Source organism: Thunnus maccoyii, chromosome 21 (genome assembly GCF_910596095.1).
Source record: "Thunnus maccoyii chromosome 21, fThuMac1.1, whole genome shotgun sequence".
Lineage (NCBI taxonomy): Eukaryota > Metazoa > Chordata > Actinopteri > Scombriformes > Scombridae > Thunnus > Thunnus maccoyii.
In genome coordinates this window covers 7,079,694-7,103,776 of record NC_056553.1, presented here as the reverse complement: position 1 = coordinate 7,103,776, position 24,083 = coordinate 7,079,694, and the positions used below count along the sequence as shown (strand labels likewise).

Sequence of the window (24,083 nt, the reverse complement as noted above, 5' to 3'; positions counted from 1 at the left end):
CCTGAAAATTCAACAGTTTAAGAGACAAATCTTCTTCTCTGTCATTGTGTACTCTACCGGGGGGTCAGTTTATGGACAATACTCTCAAGAACTTGTTTTCCTGCCTCAAAACACAGGCTTTATTGTCTCAACTTACCAGCAGAAACGACTGCCCACATCCCACAATTCATCATATGATGAAGTATTAGCAGATTATTTTGAGAATAATTCTGACCAATATGTACAAAAAAGGGTTTGTATATAAATTTAGCAGATTTTTAGCACAGATGTTTCGGCTATGACTTCTTCAACTTTTAACTTTTCACTAACAATGAGCGTCAAGTGACTTTCTCAGAGTTGCCTTACTGAAAATTTCCCAGGATCAGACATTAACATGGGAAACTCTCAACGCACAACTACAACCAGCAAGGGAAGGATCACGTGACGGACGGAGAAAGACGTGAGTAGGCTAGTTTTTGATAGCTTTGCTAGCTTAGTTGTTCTTTATTATAAGGGAAACAGTCAAGAGGAATAAAACACAGCTGTCACTGGAAGTAAAGTAAGTTTATTAATCAACCTGCTGTGTTTCTTCTGTCACTTCTCTTTAGTTTGGACACATTGTGATTGGAGAATTGGACATGATGTCTAATTTATCAGATTTTGAAAACCCTCGCAAGGCAGCTGGATTCACAAGATCACAGGAGAATCCACCTCGACAGGCTTCAAGTTACGCGCTTGTGTCCGAACCACCGGTGGTTCAGAACAACAGCTGCCTTGCAAGGTAAGACAGTGATGGGCAGATGGTTCATTCAATCACCTGCCAAGTATTTTTTGAAAGTGCTAATTTCCAAGGACAACTTTTCAGATGTGTAACAAACCTTTACATTCAGGTCAGGTTATATTTAAGGATCTTTTGTTACTTTTCACAGTTCTATTAACAGTATTTTCCATCAAATTGTTTAATCTGTGGATCTGTCACTCAGTAAAGGACTTCTATCAACTCTGATCAGAGAAATATCAGATAATAACAAGGACACACCTCAATAACAATTAAGTAAAAACATAACAAATGTCATTTTTAACAATAAATTCCAACTAAAATGTGTTATTGTAATATTTTTTATTAAAAGTTACATATCAGCTTGAGTTTCCAGGCAAAAAAACAAGCTAAAACAAGCTAGCAGATTAACTTGCTAGCATAGGTGCTAGCTTGGCTACCCTGGTCTATATGTAATTCTCTCTTTGCAGGTCGTAGTTGTTAAAAACAACTATTTCTAAACAATATGGACAACAACCCAACATGATGAAAAGACACGTGATATACTGCAATGTAGGGCTGCAACTAACGATTACATTCATTATCAATTTACAGGATCGGTCTGTTTTTTTTTTCTTAAAAATGACTCCAAAGAATTAATCGAATATTAATTGAATACTTGACAACTAATTGATTAATCAACAAATTGTTGCAGCTCTACTGCAATGATTATATGAGAGTAACTGTCATGTTATTGTAGCATAAGACAAATCAAAGGTAATGAAAGGTTGTTAAGGAATCGTTTCTTCTACCTTCAGATAGCAATTTTAACACCTAAACTGTAAATTTTTCTCGGAATATTACAACTTTTTCTTAAAATATTGTCACTTCAGACACAATAGCACACGTTTGTGGGGATGTTACACATTTACAAAGAAACAGCACATAATGTAACTCAACAACTGTGTGAGCAAGGCGTATCGGTATCTATGGTGACGGCTGCTTCCTGCTTATTGTGGTGCAAATGCTTTTCAAAGGTTTATGTTTATTTATACACTCACTCACTTAATACAGAGCCCCTCACAGCCGTGATTGTGTTTTTTGTGTTTTACTTTTTTTTCCACAATATGCTGAACCTTTGATATTAAATTCCTTCTGAAAAATGATCCATGCTGACTTTTAAAGTTATCGTTCCATTTATTAGTTATGAAACCAGTCAGTCAGTTAAATCAGTGACTGACAAAGCTCATGGCAAACTCCAACCTTCAAAACGTCACAGTAGAGACGTATTGATAGTGTCAGTGCCTGAAATCTGATGGCCGTTACTGACATCCTCCTTCTCCAGAGTTTCTCTAATTACACCAGCTCGAAGGGGGACATCCTTCAGGTTCTACTGCAGTGGACCTCCCACTGTCTCACAGAAGGAGCCTGCAAGCATGAACATGCCCCCTGCCTGAATCCCTGCTGTATTTCCTTGTTTGCTTGTTTTTTTATTCTAACCATCCAGCCTCCAAAAACTGGATTTAAGAAACAGTTTGAGCCGTAGTTCTCATTCTCACTGAGGCAAAATCCTTTCCACAAAGATGGTCACAGCCTTGTAGAAAAGGGGCAAGTCGCCCATTTGTTGCTTCTTCTGGAAACAGCTGCCTGTCAATAGCGAGCACTGGAGTGTGAGCAAGAGAGACATAGGATCAATTGATCAATCAATAGATTGGCAGACAGATGCTTGGCAGTGGAAAAAGCTAACTACATCTATTGAAATGCAGGAGCTGCAAAGGCTTAACTGACATTTAAACCCAAACAATCAGATCCTGCCAACATAAATATTTCATTCAGGAATCCTAAATATTCATAAGTATAGCAATATCATTTTAAAGTCAAAAGTCAACAGACGAGAGACTGAAGGAGAAGATTCGGGCTGTGATTTTGGGCTGTGCAGCTTCCTTTGGACTCACGCATCAGTAACCATTTCTAAGAGTTACAAGTAGAGACATACCCAGCGCTACTGAGGCCAACTCTCCTCTGAGGGAAGTAGCTATTGGTTGCACAAACAGTCAAAAAAATATCATGTGCAGCTTTGTTTATGCATGACTTCTCCATTTACACGCAGAGCTTAATATAAAGCTGTGTCTGCATGTGTTTTCCCAGTGGCCCCATAAATAAACTTGGCTCTTGTTGAGTTGAAGAACAAGATAAAAAAAAAAATTGCCATAAATGCCCAGGAATGCAAATTTCCACCTTTACATAACCCCACTGTATGTGGTTTCTGAGTAAATTTGCAAATGTGTCTTTGCCTAACAGCTATTGTTGCTGACAATTTCTCGGCTGGGTTCATACTGATGTTTTAGCCCTCTAGTTACATATTTTATCTTTCTTTTCCAGGATTCTATGAAAAACAATTTCAATAACAGAGACTGGAAATGTGGGATGGCTAATCAAGGGTAGAATGTGTTGTCTTTACCTTTTTTTAGGCCAAATTTTGTTGGAGTACGATTGTTAAAGGAGACATTTTTTTTAAATTCTGGGGATCTACTGGAATATCATTGCATGATTTACTCTTTATTTGCGTTATACTGGCCCTTTATGCAGCCCCTCAGTTCAGCCTCTGTCTGAAACAGGCCGTTTTAGCTCCTGCCTCGTTAAGAGCCCCCTCCTAATGAGCCCACTCTGCTCTGATTGGTTAACTCCGAGAAGCTGCCCCTCAAAAACATCCGTACATGTTTGATCCAAATCGAATTATGCAAGTGGACAAAATGAACAGCTGATTGAAAAACTCCCATATCAAGGAATCAACAAACTGTCAGAAAGTCTGAACAAACAAACAAACATCAGAGCTGAAAAATAATACAATTATAAATCTATCAAACAAGCAAACATTGTTAAAAGGATAAAATCAATGTGGTCATTTAAAAAGGTTGCGGTTTGGCATCCCACTTGACACTTGATGGAAATGAATTAATGTATGATCAAAGATATGTCTGTATGGTTCTATCACAGCAAAAAAAAAAACCATAAGGTCTCAGTTGTTGAGCTGCCATCCATTGAACGATGATTTGCAGAATGAAATCACACAGCTGTCATCCGTCATATGTTACCCAACGTTACGCAAACTGCACTCTCTCCATCCTGGTGACAGGTGCTGTGTCAGCAAGATGTCAAGGATGTTTTAAGAATATTTCAGACCACCGCCTGGCAGAGTACAGAAGATGTAAAAAAAAAATATATATATATATATATATATATAATATGGCATGTGTCAGGTCAAAAATGGTCCAGGCACTGTCACATTATCAAGGACGTGTTCCATCATCTTGCTGGTCTGCCAAACATCAGTGATGCTGCACATGGGACTATCAGGGTACCAAGAGTCAATAAGAATGATAGGTAACAGAAAAAGCTACAATCCATGCAATTAGTAGCCTATCGATTGTCATGCAGACATGGCTCTGACAAGTGTGAAAAAAACTTTCCAAGTGAATTAGAGACAGGCGAGCCTGTAAAGGAGTAGTTTGATACTTTGTGAAATACGCTTATATGCTTTCTTGCAGAGAGTTAAATGAGAAGATCGAAACTCGAGCTTCTCTGCTATTGAGCTTCTCATCTATCTCCTGGCAAGAAAGCAAGTAAACATATTTCCCAAAATGTTTAACTATTCCTTTAAATATGAAGCTCCAAATGTATCTCCTAATTTAATATGAATGAATGCATTTTTATTTTCATGTCATACCATTAAAAATGATCCGTCTCACATGGGATTGCAATAATACAACATATAAATAACAACTTCTAGTACACATTATTTAATAATTTTTCAATTCCTTCTAAATGTAGTTTGATCCGTTCTTCAATGTAAAACCATGTGCAGTTCACCAATCATACTAAGGGAAAAATTTCAATTCAATCCTACTGATAATAATACAAATTAAAAAAAAACAAGACTACGCATCAGCAGAAAACCTGAGTCGGTGGGAGGTCTTCATCCTGATTGTCCATCATACTAAAGGAAAGGACTAAGGAGACAAAATTTGTACAGTTCTGTGCAGAGGAGAAGCCTGAAAGTACACTATGAATCTTAAGTCTAGCCCTTAAATTGGCCAAGCATAGGCAGAACGTTGAGGGGCCCCGGGGGCTGCACAGGCGCCTTGAAACATGGCAGGGAGTATAGATATTTAATGTGTCAGAGCTGCTGTGTTTGAGCTGTTTTCAGGGAGCCCACGACTTCCTGCTGTGCATGAGTAGATCCAGCTCCATACAAACTGCAAGCGTTGGCAGTAAAAGTCCCACAAAGTCGTGATTTTCTTCCCTATTCTTTATTATGTGTGTCATTTATAATATATTTAATGTATAAGGACAGCCTGGAAAATGAAGCAGCTTCTTTCTCATTTTACAAAGACACATGTATGAGCCGACTCTGCCCGCCTGAGAGAGAATAAGATTGGAAAGAGTGATGGTTGTTGCTGGAATCAGCAATAACCAAGACTGGTGTAAATCACAGGGACAGACACAGATAGGAGTGAAGGGTCCCAGGATAGAAAGGTGTCAGTGGGTAACGTAGTGAGATTGTCAGAAAAGTAAAATTTCACAGTTATTAGTTGCATGTCAGACCGTCACGAGATGCCTGTTCGAAGGTTGGATCAATTTTGGATTATTCTCAAAATGTTCTGCTTCCAATCTGCAAAAGTATAAAAAGACTAGAAGATTGTACTCAGTAGAATACAGATCTCCTCCTGGTGTGTCTGTCATTTTCTTTAAGATGCATAGAATAGTGTAATGGTATTGTGACCGAGCGTCCTGGGTTCACCTAATTGTATTAACTTATTAAGGTCACAATAAATGGGATGATAAGTCCAAACCTCTCAATTGAAACATTGTTATTTATTTAGAAAATTTTATTATTATGTAGAACATTTTATTGTAACACACCACACAAAATAAAACCCCTCCTAAACCAAGAAGAGTTGAATCTCACTCAAATGTCCCTCCAGACTCCCTTACAGTCAAGATGGCGGTGGAGCTAACAAAAACGTGGATTTATTCAGCTCGTATCGTGCCTAACTTTAGTGGATCATAATATATCCGGTATGGAATTAACCTGCAGATGCTCCAGTTCAAGATGAGACCAAACTTTTCTATGAATGTCAGTTTTTGAGCCACGACAAAAGGTCAAAATGTGGCCCGCAACAGACTTGTTTTTAGGCTAGCCGATCACCAGAAATGCCTTTTGCTGCAGTTGTTGATCACTGGCCAGTAAAGAGGAGTGAGGAGTCAAACGCATTATAAAATAGATTTTTCAACAATTGTGAATCACTGCAACCACGAGAGGTACTTGAGCATACAGCTATAAATGTGGACAAAAAATATTGGACTGATGGGTCCAGTAGTATGCAAGATTAGCTGCAGACAGATACACACACACACAGATGGACACATGCACACCAAATGCATGCACGAGAGAAATGAAAGAGATTCTGCAGGTGAGTTTTTCTGTGTATGGAGATGTTAGTGTGTGCCCTGCAAGTGAGAAAAATGCATGCTGTGTAAGCTGAGGATTATCTTTCCCTCAGGTCACCTTACACCTCGGCTGCCAAAAGACAATAATACACACACATGCAAACGGAAACACACACAAATCCATGAATATACTGTATATACAGTGTGCAGACCACCTGATGCCAATCTGGATCACCTTGAGCATTTTCTCTTGTCTTCCTCCACATAAAGTCAGATTTTTATGGTGGCAACAATTTTTCCCAAATATCCTCACACAACATTAGATAATAAAATCATCATATCATAACAAAGCTGTGAAAGTGATTAGGATGATTGCCAGTTCATTGCCTGAAGCAGTTATCTGAACAATTCTTGTTTTCATATTCTGGCAACGTGTTTCTTTTAATGAGTCGAATCACTTGTTAATTTTTGGATGATAGCTTAATAACCTGGAGTGGATTGCCACTTGAACTGAGGATTAAAATCAATTGTTAAACTGTGCAGGATACAACTCCAATCAACCTGAAGCACCTGAGGCACTCACAAACACAAAACAAATACATGAGACAAAGACGCTTATCTGACAACTCTGCAAAAACTGGGTTTTATCAAACAACAAAATCACAAACAGCCTTCTCAACCTTCCCCATCAATGTCATTAGTATGTGAAACTAAAACTGCACACTGCTTACAGTTATTTATTTTACTCAGCAGTTAATTTGGTGAAGCAAAAATGCAACTGAACTGGTTTGCTTAGAAGTTAGTGGTTCACCTACTGAATTGGACCAGCTCAGAGAAATCACACCAGTATAGTGTTGCATTATGCAGTGATATGACAACACACCATATGGTTTCTTTAAATCTGCATAAATTACCACAATAAGTGGTAAATACAACACTGACATGTTATTACCTTATAAAGGTGATAATGTGTTAGCAAACAGTCGCCTATTTACATATCCAGCAGACATGGTGCAACAAATTCATTGATTTGGAGTCGTGATGAATGTGAGTCCAATATTTACTCTCTTTTTAGCTCTGTTTTGGTCCCCACCAACTCTTGAGATAAATATCTGACTTTTTAGCTGCTAAATGCTCTATAATGGTCACCAGCTAGTCTCTAACTTTATGTGTCTGCCATCGATGCTGGAACGGTAGCATACAGAGGGTTTATCAAAAATTTTCCCAACAGCTCCCTGCTGAGCCTGGATTACACTAATGAGAGGAGTGAGAGTTAACCAGAACAGTAAAGTTGCGGGCTGTGAAACCAAAACAATGAGCTGAAAGATGCTAAAATGCTACATAGCGCTGAGAGGAACTGCAGAGTTGGCTATGAGTTTGTCAGTTCTGAGCTACACTTGTTACACATAGTCATTTGATCTATTGTTACGATAAAATTGTTTATGACAGCAGCTTTAAAAAGATGGGGTGGTTGGCAAATAAATTAAAAATATAGAATAATCCCCCAAAAAGCAAAAACAAGCAGCTTCCCTCTTCTCTTCCCACTACTCTTTGTAAAGAAATAACTTTCAAAATTAAGTTACTCTGTGCTTTACAAAAAACAGAGAACTGAGAAATGCATAGATCCAAGTTAAATTAAATATAAACAAATATGATTAAATAAAATAAAACGGAACAAATAAAATTAAAAGATGAAATAGAATCATTTGGGAGTCATCAGGATAGAAATGGAAAATGATTTGGTGCTTTTTTTTTTACCTAAAAGTAAACATGTACACAGAGATTAGTAAAGGGCCAAAGATTGATCCCTGAGGTACTCCGAGAGTAAAATGAGCTGTGGAAGATTTACAGTCACCTACAGCCACACCAAAGGTCCTGAGAATATAACCAAATACCAGAAAAATATCTTTAGGTCAGAGTATTTCTAGCAGAAAGTCTATTGTCTTCTCTATCAAATACAGAAATACACATCCACACCTAAAGTGAACCTAAACCTCAGAATATTTGTGTAACAGGAGAGAGAGAGGCCGGTATCTACAATTCTCACCTGTATCGTTAAAAAACATAATGATAAAAGGATGTGGCTGCCAACCTGATAAACTAGAAAACCACAGCCATAACTCTTCAATTTAACCATCCCATCTCACTTTTCTGTGTTTATTTCTCCTCCTCTATACACCTATGAGTGTCCATCAACATACTTGCCATCTGCTCTAAACTAACCGACAGGAAGCAAGAAGACACAGAGAATTCTCACTACATCTGGCTCCGTTTTCCTCGGTTTCTCCGTTTAATTAATTGAAAAGGCATCGTCGGCTAAACGAGCAAGTTTGAAGCATCACTTTCTCTGTCTCAACTCCCTCTCTAATCCTCCATCTATCTTAAAGCATTTAATGACTTCCAGCAGATGTGAAATCATCTGCCGCTCTGTAAACTACACCAAATGAGGAAATGCAGCCATCCTACCAGTCTAAAGGTCAAATCCAGGCTGCGAAGAGCAGGCCGTCCCCTCTGAGTGAAAATTGCCCAAATTAATTTCAGGTGCCTGGTATGCTGTCTGATATGAAATCATCTTGTGCATAAAGAGATTTAAACTAAAACTCAAGTGCAAAACTTATATCTGATTAAACATAATTCATCACCGCTGGCTGAACCGTTGTGCTTTTTTTCCTTCCATAATCATCCTTGAGTCACATGAATATTTTCATGTTAGCCTGAGGTGATTTAAACATATTTCTTATTTTGGATTCTGACTGTCACTTAAATCTCAAATGAACTTGAAAATAGTACAAGAAAAAAAAAAAAGTGAACTCCCACGAGTAACATAATAAACCATCCACTTGAAAACTGGAATGAGTTTGTAGAGAAATGATTAGTTTTCTTAGTAGTAATATACGTTTTTGCACAGCTGATGTGGATTCATGCTTTCCTCCGAGGAATACAAGAATAGTTGCAGTATTGAGGAAATTTAAACTTTTTATTTATAAAACTATAAATTATACTTTTGTGGAGACCCTGCTCGACAAAACAAAGACACAAAGAAAACTTCAACGTGATTGCAGGCATGACAGAAACCCACAGAGGCATAGCACAGGAACCAGCAAATGGTGTGGTAAATTAAATTCTTGTGCAAACAGCATCAACACATCAACACCCAGAGCTCGCAGAAATGAACAGAGTGCAGTTTATGGCCTGTGAACAAACACATTTAACCATCCCACACAAAGTTAGGAGAAGACGTGTGACGCACAGGCAAACAGTGAGCTCTGTATGCATGTAGCTGCCAAACATATTAACATATGAGACATGAGAAATAATGCTTATAGTGTAATCACACTGAGGGCAAAAACAGTTACACAGGATTTAAGATTACTGAAGTCAAATATGTTTTTTTGTCAATATTATCTCCTAAAATGATGGTCAACCTGTTTAAAACCTTCCACACATGATCATTTTTGCTTTAAAAGTTAAAGACATTGAGTATAAAAACTATTACAATGAACTTTCAAAACCAACCACGTATAATTTGTAGGATGTAAACTCCTCCACGGGTCATTAAAACCTCTGCATCCCCAGAATCAATATGAAGACACGCCCTTGGTGTCATCAGTGGCAGCTACTGTACAACCCTGGTCTGCACACACACACACACACACACACACACACACATGCATACAGTTCACAGACACACACAGTTAAATGAAATGATGAGTTTTTGTCTTCTGTGATTAGTCGTCTGTAATCCTGTCATTAACACCAGCCTGCAGACAGAAACTCTGCGCTGCTCTCTACTTCCATCCCTAATCACTACTTTCAGCTTTCTTACTCGAGTCTTTGAAATTCTCTCAGCTGCTCTCAACTTTCTTCTGACCTTCTCTTACCTGTTTTTTTCCCAACTCATCTCATCTTGTAATTTCAGACTGAGCCTGCAAAATCTGACTACTTGTAATTTTAGCAGCATGTCGCCGACAAAAGCAACATTTCAATCGAAGGCACTTACGCCAGGCAAGCGGCCATTTATAGCAAATGTTTATGTTTATATTTGGGGGACTCTGCAATTTAAGGGAGCTTTTAAAGAATCTGGGCGGCGACGAGCATCTACTGAGAGAACTTATCCCCTCTAACAAACACATACATAAACTTGAAATCTTTGTAAAGTCAACAAAACTTTAAAGGAGATGTATTATGCATATTTCCAGGTCTATATTTTTATTCTGGGGCTCTACTGGAATATCTTTGCATGATTTACAGTTAAAAAAAACTCCTTATTTATCTTATACTGGCTCTTTATGCAGCTCCTCAGTTCAGCCTCTGTCTGAAACAGGCTGTTTTAGCTCCTGTCTCTATAAGGTCCCCCTCCTGCTTCCTGTTCCAGAGGTAAACAAACTAGCAGGATTTCACTTCCTTTTCTCGTTCAAAATATAAACTTTTCAAAGACATCTATACATGTTCAAGCCCGAATCCAATTTGAAACGTGTGTGGACAACATGAACAACCTGTGGAACAAACTTAGCAAGAAAGTCTACCAACGGGCGGCCATTTGTGGGCATACACGAACAATCTGATGTCATCACGAAGAGGAAGTAGAGGTAACTTTTCAAACAAAGAGCAGACTGAAGCCCTGACTTTTGACTATCAGGATTCACCTCAAGATTTGGAACCTTGACTATGTTTAACAGTATAAAAATGACAGAAAATGTCATCCTAACACAAAATGTTAGGAGGTCAGTTATACTTCCCCCTTCCCTTTGTTTTCCCATGATTTTCCCTTCCTAGTGTTTCATGTTTGTCCCCAGTCTGTCTCTCTCTGTGTTTGTGTGTGTGTTGGGGGGAGGGGGGGCGTATGCTGGGCTTGGCCTGCTGGTTTCCCTCTCCCACTCAACCTGAGCACCTGCAACTGATCTACTAATCAACTCCACAAGCTACAGCTGTATAAAGCCCCGGTTCATCTCTCCACACTTTGCCGGATCACCCAGTCACCAATGTGGTTCTTGTAAGCTACTTGTTTGTTTCTCTGACCTCCTGCTAACCTGCTAACTCTGTTTTCTGCCTGTGCCTCAGGTTCACCACTCCAGCTCCCAGTACACCTACCACGTCAACCTCATTTTCACCTGCTGTTTGCTAGTTTGGATTGTGGATTCCCTGTTTGCTCTGCTCTGCCCTGCCCTGCCTTGAGCCCCTCTGCCTGCTCCGCTCTGCCATTCCCAGCCCCTTTGCCACATCCAAAACCAAAAAACACTCAGCTAAGCCATCAGAACCATCTTCAACTCAAGCTACAATAAACTGTCCTTAACCATTCCTGCGTCTCCTGGTCTATGTGTGCATTTGGGTCCTAAATTGAACTGTTATAATACAAAAAGCAATGTCCCCTTTTCAACATATAAGAAGGTTAGGGTGGGGGAGGTAGCATATCAGCACAATAATAGTGAGAAGTAACAGGTTATAAAGGCTGCCTTTTACACCTGTATGGCTATGATTGGATGTTACCTGTCAGCTAACAGCCAAACAGGAGCCACTGAGTCAACTGATGCAAATCATCTATATGCAAGTCCGACTTCAGAGCTCTGTCTGAACTACAACAATACACCATAACATTAGTCTGGTGAAGTCTGTGTTATGGAAAGAATATATGAGCCAGGACAACTGAGCAAACTCCTTCTGCTGACGACAACCAGGAGATCTGGTTGAAAGCTCTGGCAAAAGCTTATGTGGACCACAGATCATAGAGAGATTTTCTCTCCTAATACTGATTCAGATATCCATCAAATGTCTTAAATAAATTTAATTCCTCTCACCAAGCATTTTAAACACAACACAGTTGATCCACAGTGTTGTATAACATCTCATTGGGATCATTCTTATGCAACTTATCATGAGACTGTGTGTAAAACATAAGTTCTTAAGTGTAAGTGGAGATGTAGATGCAGGCGTGTGCATATTTTAATTACACTGACCTAGATGAGGGTGCGTCGTTATAATCCCTAATCCTCAGTTAAATGTATACCTGACCTGAGGACAGATCACTTGTCTAATAAATGTAACACACACAAGTTGTGCTTTAGGATAACTGGTGTTGTGAACAGATATCGACTTTTAAAAACCACGAGGTGATGAATCACCAGTTGAAGCTTTGTTGTTCAGTGTACTTTTAGAAAAAGATATATTGAGCTGATGTTTGGTAATGTTAGCTAACCACAAATGGCCCTGTCACCATTTGTGGTTTCACAGTAAATGCTCACCACACTGCCTTCACACTACAATGCACTTATTGTTAAGCAGGAAGTGATGAGTAATAGCAGCAGCTTAATGCAACCAAATTACCTCGCAGCAGCAAATGAGCAGAGCAGAACAGGAAAATAATAAAGTATTTAAATGTGGATCTGTCGGGGTTGGCCGATACCCAATCTGCTTAATGAGGTCTATATTAGAGCAGATAGAACAGTGAATCTCTAACTATTTCCAAGGTCAAGAATTAACTTTCACATATATGAGCCAAAGGTGCATTTTCAAATTAGGCTGCCATCTATCCTAATATAAGATAAGTCTGTAGCCGTGTTTTTGCAAATATTACTTTGTGGTTGGTAGTTTCAGTTCCTGTTTAGATTCTCTCTGCTGTACTTTTCTTTCAATCAAAATCCCTGGTTTCAAGTACAAAGCAATACTTTATTCATGAGTCAAGTGAGGGGAGAAATAGAAAGTTCACACCCGAAACGAAAATATACATTATTTCTAAGCAAGCATGTGTGCTCAGAAATAAACTGCATCTTGTAATGACATACCTTATGTGCCTACTCCCAAACTTTCACCCTTTCTCCTCAGTGTTTGTATCATGCAAGTCCTGCCATTAAAAATTTCAAAAGAGTCACTAATTGTAGCTTTAAGGTCCAATGTGTAGAATTTAGTGGCATCTAGTGGAAGAAACTTTGCAGAAATGGAATATAATATTCATAAGTGTTTTTAATTAGTGTATAGTCACCTGAAAATAAGAATTGTTGTGTTTTCGTCACCTTAGAATGAGCACTTTATATCTACATAGGGAGCAGGTCCTCTTCCATGGAGTCCACAATGTTGCACCGCCATGTTTCTACAGTAGCCCAGAATAGACAAACCAAGCATGGGCTCTAGAGAGGGCCTTTGTGTTTTTCACGAGTTTCACAGTCACTGTAGGTTCTCCTGCATGCTTGGAATGGGAGGGGGAGGGGAAAGGGTATCCAGTTTGTTGCAATCTCACAAGTTTAAACTTCAGTAAACACAGAGCTAACGCTAAAGTTAGGTTGCTGGTGATGTCAAATCTGAGCAGAAATCCCTTTTGGTAAAACGTAGGAGGAGAAGAAAAACCTTGTCAGACAGCAATTTCTGGGTAGTTTGTGTATGACTGTTATGCACAAATTGGATCATGTCTTAACTACTTCATCTATCAGTGTGCCAACTATTTTTGCGAATAGGATGTGGCTTTATTACTTTGCGAGGTGGCTGGAATCGCGAGATCACACGAGAATCCATCTGGTCAGGATTCAAGTGCTTGTAGCCGAACCACTGGTGTTCAGATCAATCAGCATCCTATGAGGAACTACTGGCAGCTACAGGTGGGGTTTAGGTGTGATGAGAGCGAGAAGTGACTGTTCATTCGAAAACAACAATGGCGGCTCCTGAAGAGGTTAGCATAAATGCTGCTATAGCATCAGTTATATCAGAACTGGAGAATAGTTATATAACTACATAGCTAGCTACGCTGACCTGCTTGCTAGCTCTCAAAGTTCCTCAGACTGTGGCTTGTTGTTTCCTCTTCGTCGCTCTCTTACTACATCATACAGTTCATTGATTTGATTGGTTGAAGTTAGCCATGATAGACAGATGGTTTATCCAATCACATGCCAAGTATTTTTTTTAAAAGTGCCTCCTGCCCTTTTCCAAACAGTTTCCAAGGACGACTTCTCAGATGGTTCTGTGTAAAAAAAAAAACAAACATCTGGCGCGTCAGGTTAATGGCTTCAGGAACTTCAGAGAAATCTCACAGTGGCCCCGGCAGTCAGAAATAGTGCAGAGGACAAGAGAAGAAATTGGTGCCGGCAGCTCTAATAGATCACCGTGTTGAGATGTCAAAGCCCATTGGGACTGCTGAGATCAGATGATGGTCAGCTGATGTGTGGCTTCTTTTTTTTTCTCAGGTTTCAAATGTATCAACGAATATTCTCTCCTCTCTTGTCAACTTTGCAGCCCCAGATTCAAAGCATTCAGACTGGCTGAAGGCTTTACAGATACAGTTAAGGTCACAGATAACAGTGACAGTGATAGATAAGAGTGCACTACTGGTGTGCATTCAAAGCACTTATGATAACACTTTCTCTCTGGTGTTTTTCTGTATCTCAAATCTGCCTTGAAGTGCTTTCACTGGCACAAATCCAGACAGCTGGAATTTGTTTTAATAAAAAACAAAACTGCTCAGGGATTTATAACTCATAACAGAGTCAGCATTATGTTTTTCCCAAAGGCTAATTCTCTCACTTTGGAACAAACTCCTTCATGTAACATTTACATTTACAGAATCGCACCTGTCTGATGGCGTGCAGCAGCTTGCCGTACGAGTAGAGGATGACACTGAACGGCAGAACCAGGCAGAAGGTGAACAGGCAAACGATGTAGGAGATATTGTTTGGTGTCTGGGTCTTCCAGTCGACCGAGCAGGTGGTGCCGGGACCCTCGGGCCCGTATTTGCTCCAGCCCAGCAGCGGAGGGACAGTCCAGGCCACGGAGTAGAGCCAGGAGAAGCAGATCCCTCCCAGCGCTGGGCGGAAGTCTCTGCCGTCGGCTATAGTGGTTGCCATCATGGTGCAGTAACGCTCGTAGGACAGAACGGCCAGGGAAATCAGGGAAACAATGCCTGGGGAGGGTAAATACAGAGAAATAATTAACACATACAGGGTGGTTAAGTGTCTAACAAAAAATCATGGCATGATATTTCACATGATAAAAAGGAGCTGAACCACAATAACAACTCAATCCTTCCAGTATTGGAGCTTTAAGGAGCACCATTCAGCAGCTTTTCTCAAAATTGGAGCCCAGTGAGTAAGTTTGGAGACACTTTCCCATTCACTTAAATGGGAAAGTGTCTCCAAACTTTTGACTGGTGCTGTATATGAAAGGAAACTGTAATCTTTGGGTTTTGGGCTGTTGGTTGATTTAAAATGAGCAATTTGAATACATTACCTTTGGCTGTTTTTTTTCTGACATTTTTAAGACAAAACAATTCATCCATTGATAATTAAGATAAATTGTTTGTTGCAGCCCAAAACTTCAGTCACTTGTGTTTCTCTCCAGACTCTGTAAGACTATGAAAAGCAGCAAATTCTCACTTTTTTTTGACACTTTTGCTTGAAAAATGATACAATTAATCAATTCTAAAAATAATAGTAGCACATTGTATGAAAATATGTAAGAAACTTTCGACTTTCACCGTTTATTTTCAATGAAACATTATTAAATTTCAGTCAAACTTTATTAAAAGCATCGTGAATGGATCAAACTCTGAGCCCTGTAGCGTGATTTGACTCAAATTGTGAGCTTAACGGAGTGTTAAATCATCAGCGGCCATGTTACCTGTTGAAGAATGAACAATGAACAATGAAACAAAAATGCACCGAAACACTGATTTGCATTGGAGCGGAGGCAGACAGCAGCGCGGCCGTGTGCAATCTTTTTCTACATATTAATTGCTAATTGTTGAATGCGTTCGATTGGAGTGAATTGTTGCTGAGGTGACTAAGTCTTAAATCAAGGCTAATCAGCATATACCGGCTAAAGTGGTGGTTCAGGGGCACTTTACCTCTGTCACACCGAGTCTACCGGGAACAGAGACTTTGATTACACACAATCACCGCTGATGCGTAACAGAGGTCCCTAATTGGCTGACACCGTAGCGTGTTTGGTTTGGACAGTAGGCCGGGGTCGTGGGCGCGAAATGTGTTGAACATTTTGAATAGCAAATAGTAAGTAATAAGTAAGTGTGTGCATGTTGAATATCAGTGTAAAAGCTTTGTGAATATGTGTGTGAGCGTGTTTGCAGGTGGATGAGGAGGGAATAAGAGCTCTCTCTATTCATTACTGATGCACTCTAGTTAGATAAAGCCTGCAAACTCTACAGGTCTACCCTTATGGGTCAAACAGATTCTTAATTAACATACCGTGTTAAAGGATGAGTTCATATTGTTTTAAACTCTGTCTGAAAACGATATTCATATATTCATATATAGATATTCGTCCTTCATTTGTGCAAAAGATGTATCTAAAGGTTTATCTGAAGTTTATGAAGCTTCAGCTGTCTGTGTTAGTCAAATCAAGTGGATGTCTTCCAAAGTTCAAGTCTTTTTTAGTACAAAAGTCCCTCTTTGTGTCCCCCGTTGAGGAAGGATGATAACAAAAAGAGGGAAATATGTACAAAACTGGCGAAACTCAAAGTTCTGCAGTATTAATAATATAGTACACGCAACATAAAGAAAATAGTAATGAGAGTTAAGATGAAAAAGAGATTTTTTTTTAGGCCTTTTTTTAAAAGAGACTGTAGGGTCTTTGCTGCGCTCAGATGGTTAGGAAGGCTGTTCCACAAGCGTGATGCAGCAAGAGCATAAGGCTCGATCCCCCATGGCGAGGAGCTTAGTACTGGGGGCCCTGGAGGAGCAAGCTGCTGCCAGATCTGAGGGTGCGGGTGGAGGTTTGTGGTTCAGTTCCTGTAGGTATGGAGGCATATGTCTGTTGATGGATTTGTATGCAAGCAGTGTGAGAGAGATTTAAATAGTGGTTATCATTTGATGTATTTCTTGTATATATTATGTATATATTTTATAAAGGTTGTTCCTCAAACTAAGTGGTCAGTTTGTTATTCAGCACCTGTTCTACACACTGTGTCTATTTTAAACTTAGCTCCTTGCTGTGTAAAGTGAGATAGCTGACCATATGTAAGTTATTAAGCCTCTGTTTAGCAGATAGTTTATGTTGTTGTACTTCTGTCTGAGCCAGTGGTAAGATGTAGATTTCTGTGTCTCTTTAATGTGTTGATCTGACAAGTTTTTAGAGGACATTGCTGTTTGTTCTTTAAGTCAATGTGATAGTGTCACTTTGTCATCAGATGCAGCTTTGGTCCACACCTGTGTGCTGTCATTCTGGCACACATGGTTGAGAAGAAATCTTACTCCTTGACTAGTTGAACTCTTGACCTTTGTTTCCATCTGAGGGTCGTTCACTAACCTTTAGGGTTAACTATGGGTGTTTTGGATCCTATACAGGGGTACTGAAGAACTTATATGAGTGCCGAATCACCAGAGAGAGAGAAAAGGTAAATCTAAGTGGTATCTCCTCTCTCTCAGAAATATGATGCATTGTTCTTCTGATTGTATTGTTTGATTGTATTGTTTCAAAACCTGACAATGCTCCCTTTGTGTGTGTTTGGGTGATCAAGCAATTTTCCACTACAGCAGCAGGGCTTTGTAGTCAATCCTGAAGGAGACAGAGAGCCGGTGTAATGAAAACAGAATTGGTGTTATTTGTTCGTGTTTTCGCACTCTCATCAGGATCTTGGCAGCGCTGTTCTGAATGTACTGGAGCTTCTGGATGCTCCTGCCAGGGATCCTTGTGAGGAACGCATTGCAGTAGCCCAGTCTTGGGGAGATAAAGGCATGAAGTTTCTCTGCATCTGACTGGGTTAGAGAGGAGCGACAGATGTTTTTGAGATGGTAGAAATAGGTTTTGGATAGATGTCTTATATGGTCATCATAAATCAACTGGGGGTCAAACCCCAGATTAGTGACTGAGGAGGATGTCCTGGCCCTCAAAGGTGAGATGAGGTACAGGGGATGACTGAATCTGCTGTGGAGTGTCTGTGGAGCAGAGTTTCAGTTTTGCTGCTGTTTAACTGGAGGAAATTTGTGCTCATCCAGGCCTTTATCTCCCAAAGACAGGACCATCCACTTCATTTGACTAATTTGGACGACAGAGGCCTCATATTAGATTCAGATAAGCTTCTGAATATCTTTTTACATAAAATGAGGACTGTGGATTTTTTCCCTCATCACTTACTTTGAAAGCACATTAAAAATTGATCTTTTAATGGCCTTTAAGAACAGTGAGAATGATTACAGCGAGAAAAAACCTTTGTTAATGTTCATTTCAGTGTTTGATACTTCCATTAATAGTCGGCAAAGTCAGGAATTTTTTAAACCCTACACATACTGTAGGAGCTCAAAAAGCACTGAAGTAAAACATGAATTCAAAACAAGTCAAGTCAATTTTTGTTTGTATTTGTTTTGTGATATGGTCGCCCAGTATCACAAATCACAAACTTGCCTCAGGGGGCTTTACAGTCTGTACAGCAATACAACATCCTCTATCTTTAGACCCTTGATTCAAATAAAGAAAAACACCTTTAATGGGGAAAAAGTGGATGAAACTTCAGGAAGAGCAACAGAAGGGGGATCCCTCTTCCAGGATGGACAGACATCACAAAACAAAATTATTAAGGTATAGAAGTAGCAACATTAGTGTGAGTAAAACACCACCTGTATGGCATAAATCAGAAGAGTTGCTAGATAATGAATAAGTTTGGAAATAAGAAAAAGCTCATTTATAGTATGTGTTTATAGCATGTATCAAATAGTATTGTTTTTTTCTTTTTAATCAACTATAAGTATGCATTTTCTTGTAATACACCTACACAGGCTACACATCTGAAGGGAGCATCACTCTTGTTGAGACATCATGCAACCTGTGACGAGATCTTCGTAACCGAGCAAGAGGAGACTGCTTGGCTACGAAGGGTCATGAGCCAAAAAGGTTGTGAACCAACTGTAACAAACTGCTCAAGAAAAGACAAAACGCTGCAATGTTCTTATTTTAAAGCTTCATTCAATTATTCATTGGCCACTTGGAGACATTGGAACAAACTGAAACAATATTTGACATATTATAACCCTTAAAAAATGTCAAACATATTAACAGATAATAGGCTATTTAGCATTCATAAGGAATCCTATTTCTGTTCAGTATTCATTACCCTTTAACTCTGTTTTGGTCGCCTCCAACTCCTGAGAAAAATATCTGGCTCTTTAGCTGCTAAATTCTCCATTATGTTCACTAGCTAGTCGCTAACTTTGTCTGTTGCAGTTTAATGCTGAGCAGGTAGCATACAGTAGGATATTAGAGATGTTTTGCTGAAAACGTAAGGTAACACTCTGTTGAGAGCAGAGTTTGTGCAGCTGAAAACCAAAACAATGAGCTAAAAGAGGCTAAAATGCTGTGTAGAGCTGAGAGACACTGCAGCGGTTAAGTGGCCCCTCTAACGTTACTTATATGTCTGATCCATTATAAGCATAAAAATATTGATCAGTGCAGCTTTAATGTTTTGTTTGCTTGCCCTATAATTGATTTAATGATCTTGTGATCTTCACATAATTGTGTTATTATCTGTAATCAGCAAACAGAGATTGATTTATGTCTACTCTAAAGTAATCTTGGGTAAACAAAGCTTAAAGCTAATGACACCCAAGGCCTTTCCGGCTTTCTGAAGTGGATTTTTTTTTTTTTTTAATATGAATGGTCTGCTACCTCAGCAACAGGCCAACTTCTCTTAACAGCAACCGTTTTTCTATTCATTTTCTGTAATGATTGCACAGTCTCTACTCTCAGCCTGGTGGGGATTCGGGAGCATATCTGCCCCCAATGTTGGCTTTGATTCAAACATGGCCCACTTTGATTCTCCACCATGCATTTTAATGGGTTTTTCACCTGAGGCTTGATTCTTCTTCACCCAACTCCAGGGTGGCGCAGAATAGATTTATGGTAAAACAAATGACCCAATGTCCCAGACCTGAGTCAGCACAGGAGGTAATCATCCTTCATTGTCTCTTGCTTTTTGCTCTCTCTCTCTCTCCCTCTCCTTTCTTGTCTTTTCTATAGTCTCTCTCTCTCTCTGTCTTTCTCTATTACCCTCATGTTCTTTCTCCCTGCGTCCCTCTTTACTTTCTACTTTACCTCTGCCTCCCTCCTTGTTTCCGTCTCTTTTTCTCTCATTTGTTTCACATCCATTTCTTTGATTAATTTCTTAGAGTATTACCCAGTTGTCCACTCAGCTGGACCTCCGGGACAATAGAGTGTGTCGACTTGCACTTACTGCAGGTAACCAGGTTACTATCAGTTTTCTGCAGTAATTTGATGTATTCAACATCATGTAAATGAGAAACCTGGTTTCCATAATCAGGGAAGAGGGTTAGAAAGATCCAGCGGTGGAAAGTAACTACGTACATTTACTCCAGTACTGGATTTAAGTACAAATTTGAGGTACTTTACTTGAGTATTTACATTTTATACTTTGTACTTCAACTTCACTACCTTTTTTATTATTTATTTATTATTTGTCACTTATAGTTACTAATTACTTTTCAGATTAAGAATTTACATAAAATACTTTCTGTACATAATACTCAATATTCTGTTTTAAAATTGTCTGCTCTTTTCTTTTCCTTTTTTAAAATATTTGTTATTTACTTTGAGCTGCACTAGTGTGTGAGAGGTGCTATATAAATAAAGTGGATTATCATTATTATTATTATTATTGTCATTATAAAAACATGATACATTTATATAATATGATGCAGTACTATTACTATCAATCTACCAAAAGTTTCTAAAAATGTTCTTTTGTGTATTTGTTAGTGATAAGGTAACGAAAACACATCAATTCTTATTTTCAGGTGATTTTACACTAAATAAAACATACTTATGAACATTATATTCTATTTCTGCCAAGTCCGTTCCACTAGATGCCACTAAATTCTACATACTGGTCCTTTAAGTACATTTTGCTGATAATACTTCTGTACTTTTACTTCAGTAACATTTTGAATTCAGGACTTTTACTTGTAATGGAGTATTTTTAGACTGCTGAATTTTTATAGGATGTTTTAAAGGATCAAAATACTTCTTCAACCACTGGAAAGACCTGATATCCCAGTTAGATTTCTTCCAGAGAAAGCTGATATCCATGAGAGCGTACACATGTAACCAGGTTTCTTTTTTTTTTTTTTTTACATGGGTGCATGTGCAAGACAAAAAAAAACCTCAGAGAGGGAAAGTACTGCTGTGACAGCAACATAAATGTAGCCATGTAGCCTCAAATAATTGTATTTAAAGTCCAACTAACACTTAAAATGATACTAACTAGCCACATCTACCGCTGAAAAGTTGACTTTTTCTAAAATTCAGACACATTTGTGCTTCTTACTGCACTATGAGTCCAAATGGTCTGACAACAACATCAAAAAATACTTATAAAGGACTGTTTTTTATGACTAATACATTTAAAATAAGGGTAGAAATCTTGTAACTGACCTCCTGCTTTTACTGTATATAAGGATTTTACAGTAACCAGGTACAGTGTATGTTAACATGTTGCCCAATCTCCTGTATAACATGATCTCTTCTAGTCACCTGGGTTCATGTGTGCATGTAAACATACTCTATGTGTTCCTCTTTATGCTCACCGTTTCCCCTGAAGTCAGTTTAAAAAGTGCTCTTTTATCCTGCACCTGTTACCCCCCATCATAGCATTATGATGGTGGACTGCTTGAGGGAGAGGATAACAGTGTAGGAGGGAGGGGGTAAAAAAAAAAAAAAACGTCCTCAATGACTCATGAAGATCTAATTCCAGTGAGAGTGACCCGAGGCTTGATTACCAGCTTCCCAACAGTGCCTGACTGCACGGTACAATAGCTCCGATGTTGTCTGGGTAATTGCAGTGGGGCGGACAATGTCTCATTAGTAAATTAACAAACGGACTGGATTATATCTTTTCTCTCATGGGCAGAAGGTGAAATGAGAGGTCTCGGTGCTGTTTGCACTTTCTTCCTGCCAAACTGAGTACATATGTTACTTTTTTCGTTGACCTGGCGGTGATACAGTATTAGTCTTATTAGACTGACTGCTGGTAAGATATTGATAAGTGTTGGAAGTAGCTGATTACATTTATCTCAGTTGCTTCTGTTCTCATTTTTGGGTATTTTTTTTTGTTTTATTCTGTAGTTTTTATACTGAAATCTTGCACTTCAGCACAGTTGGAATCACTTCTAATCGGATGTTATGAATGTCTTTGGTTATCCATAAACATCCTAATTGCTTTACCCACCTAGCTGCATTATCTAATGTTTCTACTTCTATATCAACAAATAAATACTGGGAAGTCACTTGAATGCAAAAAACTGCTCAACTATTGCAAAAATTAAATGCACTTTAAGACCAATAGACACACAGGATAGCATTCTAAGGAGGCTATGCAATTTAAGCTAAATCTCCTCCTCAGGTGGCATTTTTTTTGCAGTTAAAACACAATCTAGTGTGAACTCTGCAGAGTTCAAACTCACTATTACCTCTACTTAAAGGGGACCTAACATGCTTTTTGTGATTTTCTGTCATTTTTATACTGTTATGATGTTGGATGTCTATGTTAAACATGGCCAAAAGCACCAGAAACTTGAGGTAAAATTCTCCCTGAAAGTCAAAAGTCAGGGTATCAGCCTGCTCTGAACGCTCCGTTAGCAAAGTTAGCTGTACTTCCCCAACTTGCCCACAAACCGCCGTCTGTTCCATAACGTTTGTTTCTAAGGTTGTTTGAGTTGTCGTTGTTGCATATTTGGGATCTGATTTGGGCTCAAACATGTACGGATGTATTCGAGAAGTTGAACATTTTGAGTAAAGTGCGAGAAAAAGAAGTGAAATCCGACTACCACTGTTTGCTTGACTCCAGAGCCGGCCAATCAGAACAGAGCATGCTCAAATAGGGATGCCTTAAAGAGACAGGAGCTAAAACAGCCTGTTTCAGGCTGAACTGAGCGGCTGCATAAGGGCCATTATAAGATAAATAAGGAGTTTTTTAAACTATAAATCATGCAAAGATATCCCAGCAGAGCCCCACAACAAAAACATAGACTTGGAAATGTGTGCGATATATCCCCTTTAAATACCAAACATTATTATTCTTTCCATTGGACAGAAAAGGATGTAACCTGACTTGGCAGGAAAAGTTATTATTCTCCTTGCTTTTCCACTATCTCATCACTTCTGCCAAAATATTGACAATCAGTCACCAAGTCCTCACATCAATCATTGATGCCAGGGTGCCCATCTGTCCACTCCAATAGTCTTAGAGAGCTAATAACCAGACCAGACCAGAATTCAATCTCTAAAACATCTAATTCAGGTCTTTTGAGCCTTTTGATCCTCTCACATACAGTTTTAATGCTATTGCTTGTTTATTCTTTGGCTGTCCACCTGAACATGCTCCACAGTGAAACACTGCAAAATTAATAGCTAAAGTTCTTCAGGTCATGGATAAACTGCAGATTAGATATAAATTGTACATGTCCTATTACAGTGTGAATTGCCAGCTTGTTGAAAGGTGTTGCTGGTAGCATCTAGGATTGTATTGGAAAGCTGTGTAACCCCGTCAGAAGCTGTATAGTGGAGTTATGGAGGAATTTACTCAGAATTCTTATGTTTTGATGGGAAAAGATGAGAAAACAAGTTGAAAAGAGCAGAGCAGACACCTTGCTGCAGGTCCATCATACTCCACAGAGAAAACAACTGATTTAAGAGCAACAACGTGAACTCCAGAGAGCAGTAAAAGTGACAGAGATAGATGATGACAAGGTGAGTCAAGACGAGGACAGGTCTGCACCGAGAGTCTATTAACAGATTGATTACTCGCGTTCCTTTCCGCTCAATCACGGACTTCTTTAACCACAGAAGTAAAAATGTCTAAATTCAGTAAGAGCATGAAAACACTAACTAGCACAACCCCCCAATAATCATCTCCCATGACTCAGAAATTAGGATCCTAGTTTCTGAGCAGAGGGGG

At 39.0% G+C, this 24,083-nt stretch overlaps 1 protein-coding gene and 1 long non-coding RNA gene across 2 annotated transcripts in view; one reads left to right on the top strand and one right to left on the bottom strand.

The window, feature by feature from the left end:
• LOC121888146 lies at positions 1-11,784 on the top strand. The gene is made up of 3 exons (XR_006093150.1): positions 1-439; positions 588-760; positions 11,249-11,784. It is a non-coding gene; the product is annotated as an uncharacterized LOC121888146 (long non-coding RNA).
• tmtopsb (teleost multiple tissue opsin b) overlaps positions 1-24,083 on the bottom strand; it is a 35,754-nt gene that overhangs the window by 9,817 nt on the left and 1,854 nt on the right. Inside the window, exon 2 of the mRNA XM_042399524.1 lies at positions 14,740-15,068. Within this exon, the coding sequence (XP_042255458.1) occupies positions 14,740-15,068 (329 nt within the window). The remainder of the gene's footprint in view (positions 1-14,739; positions 15,069-24,083) is intronic.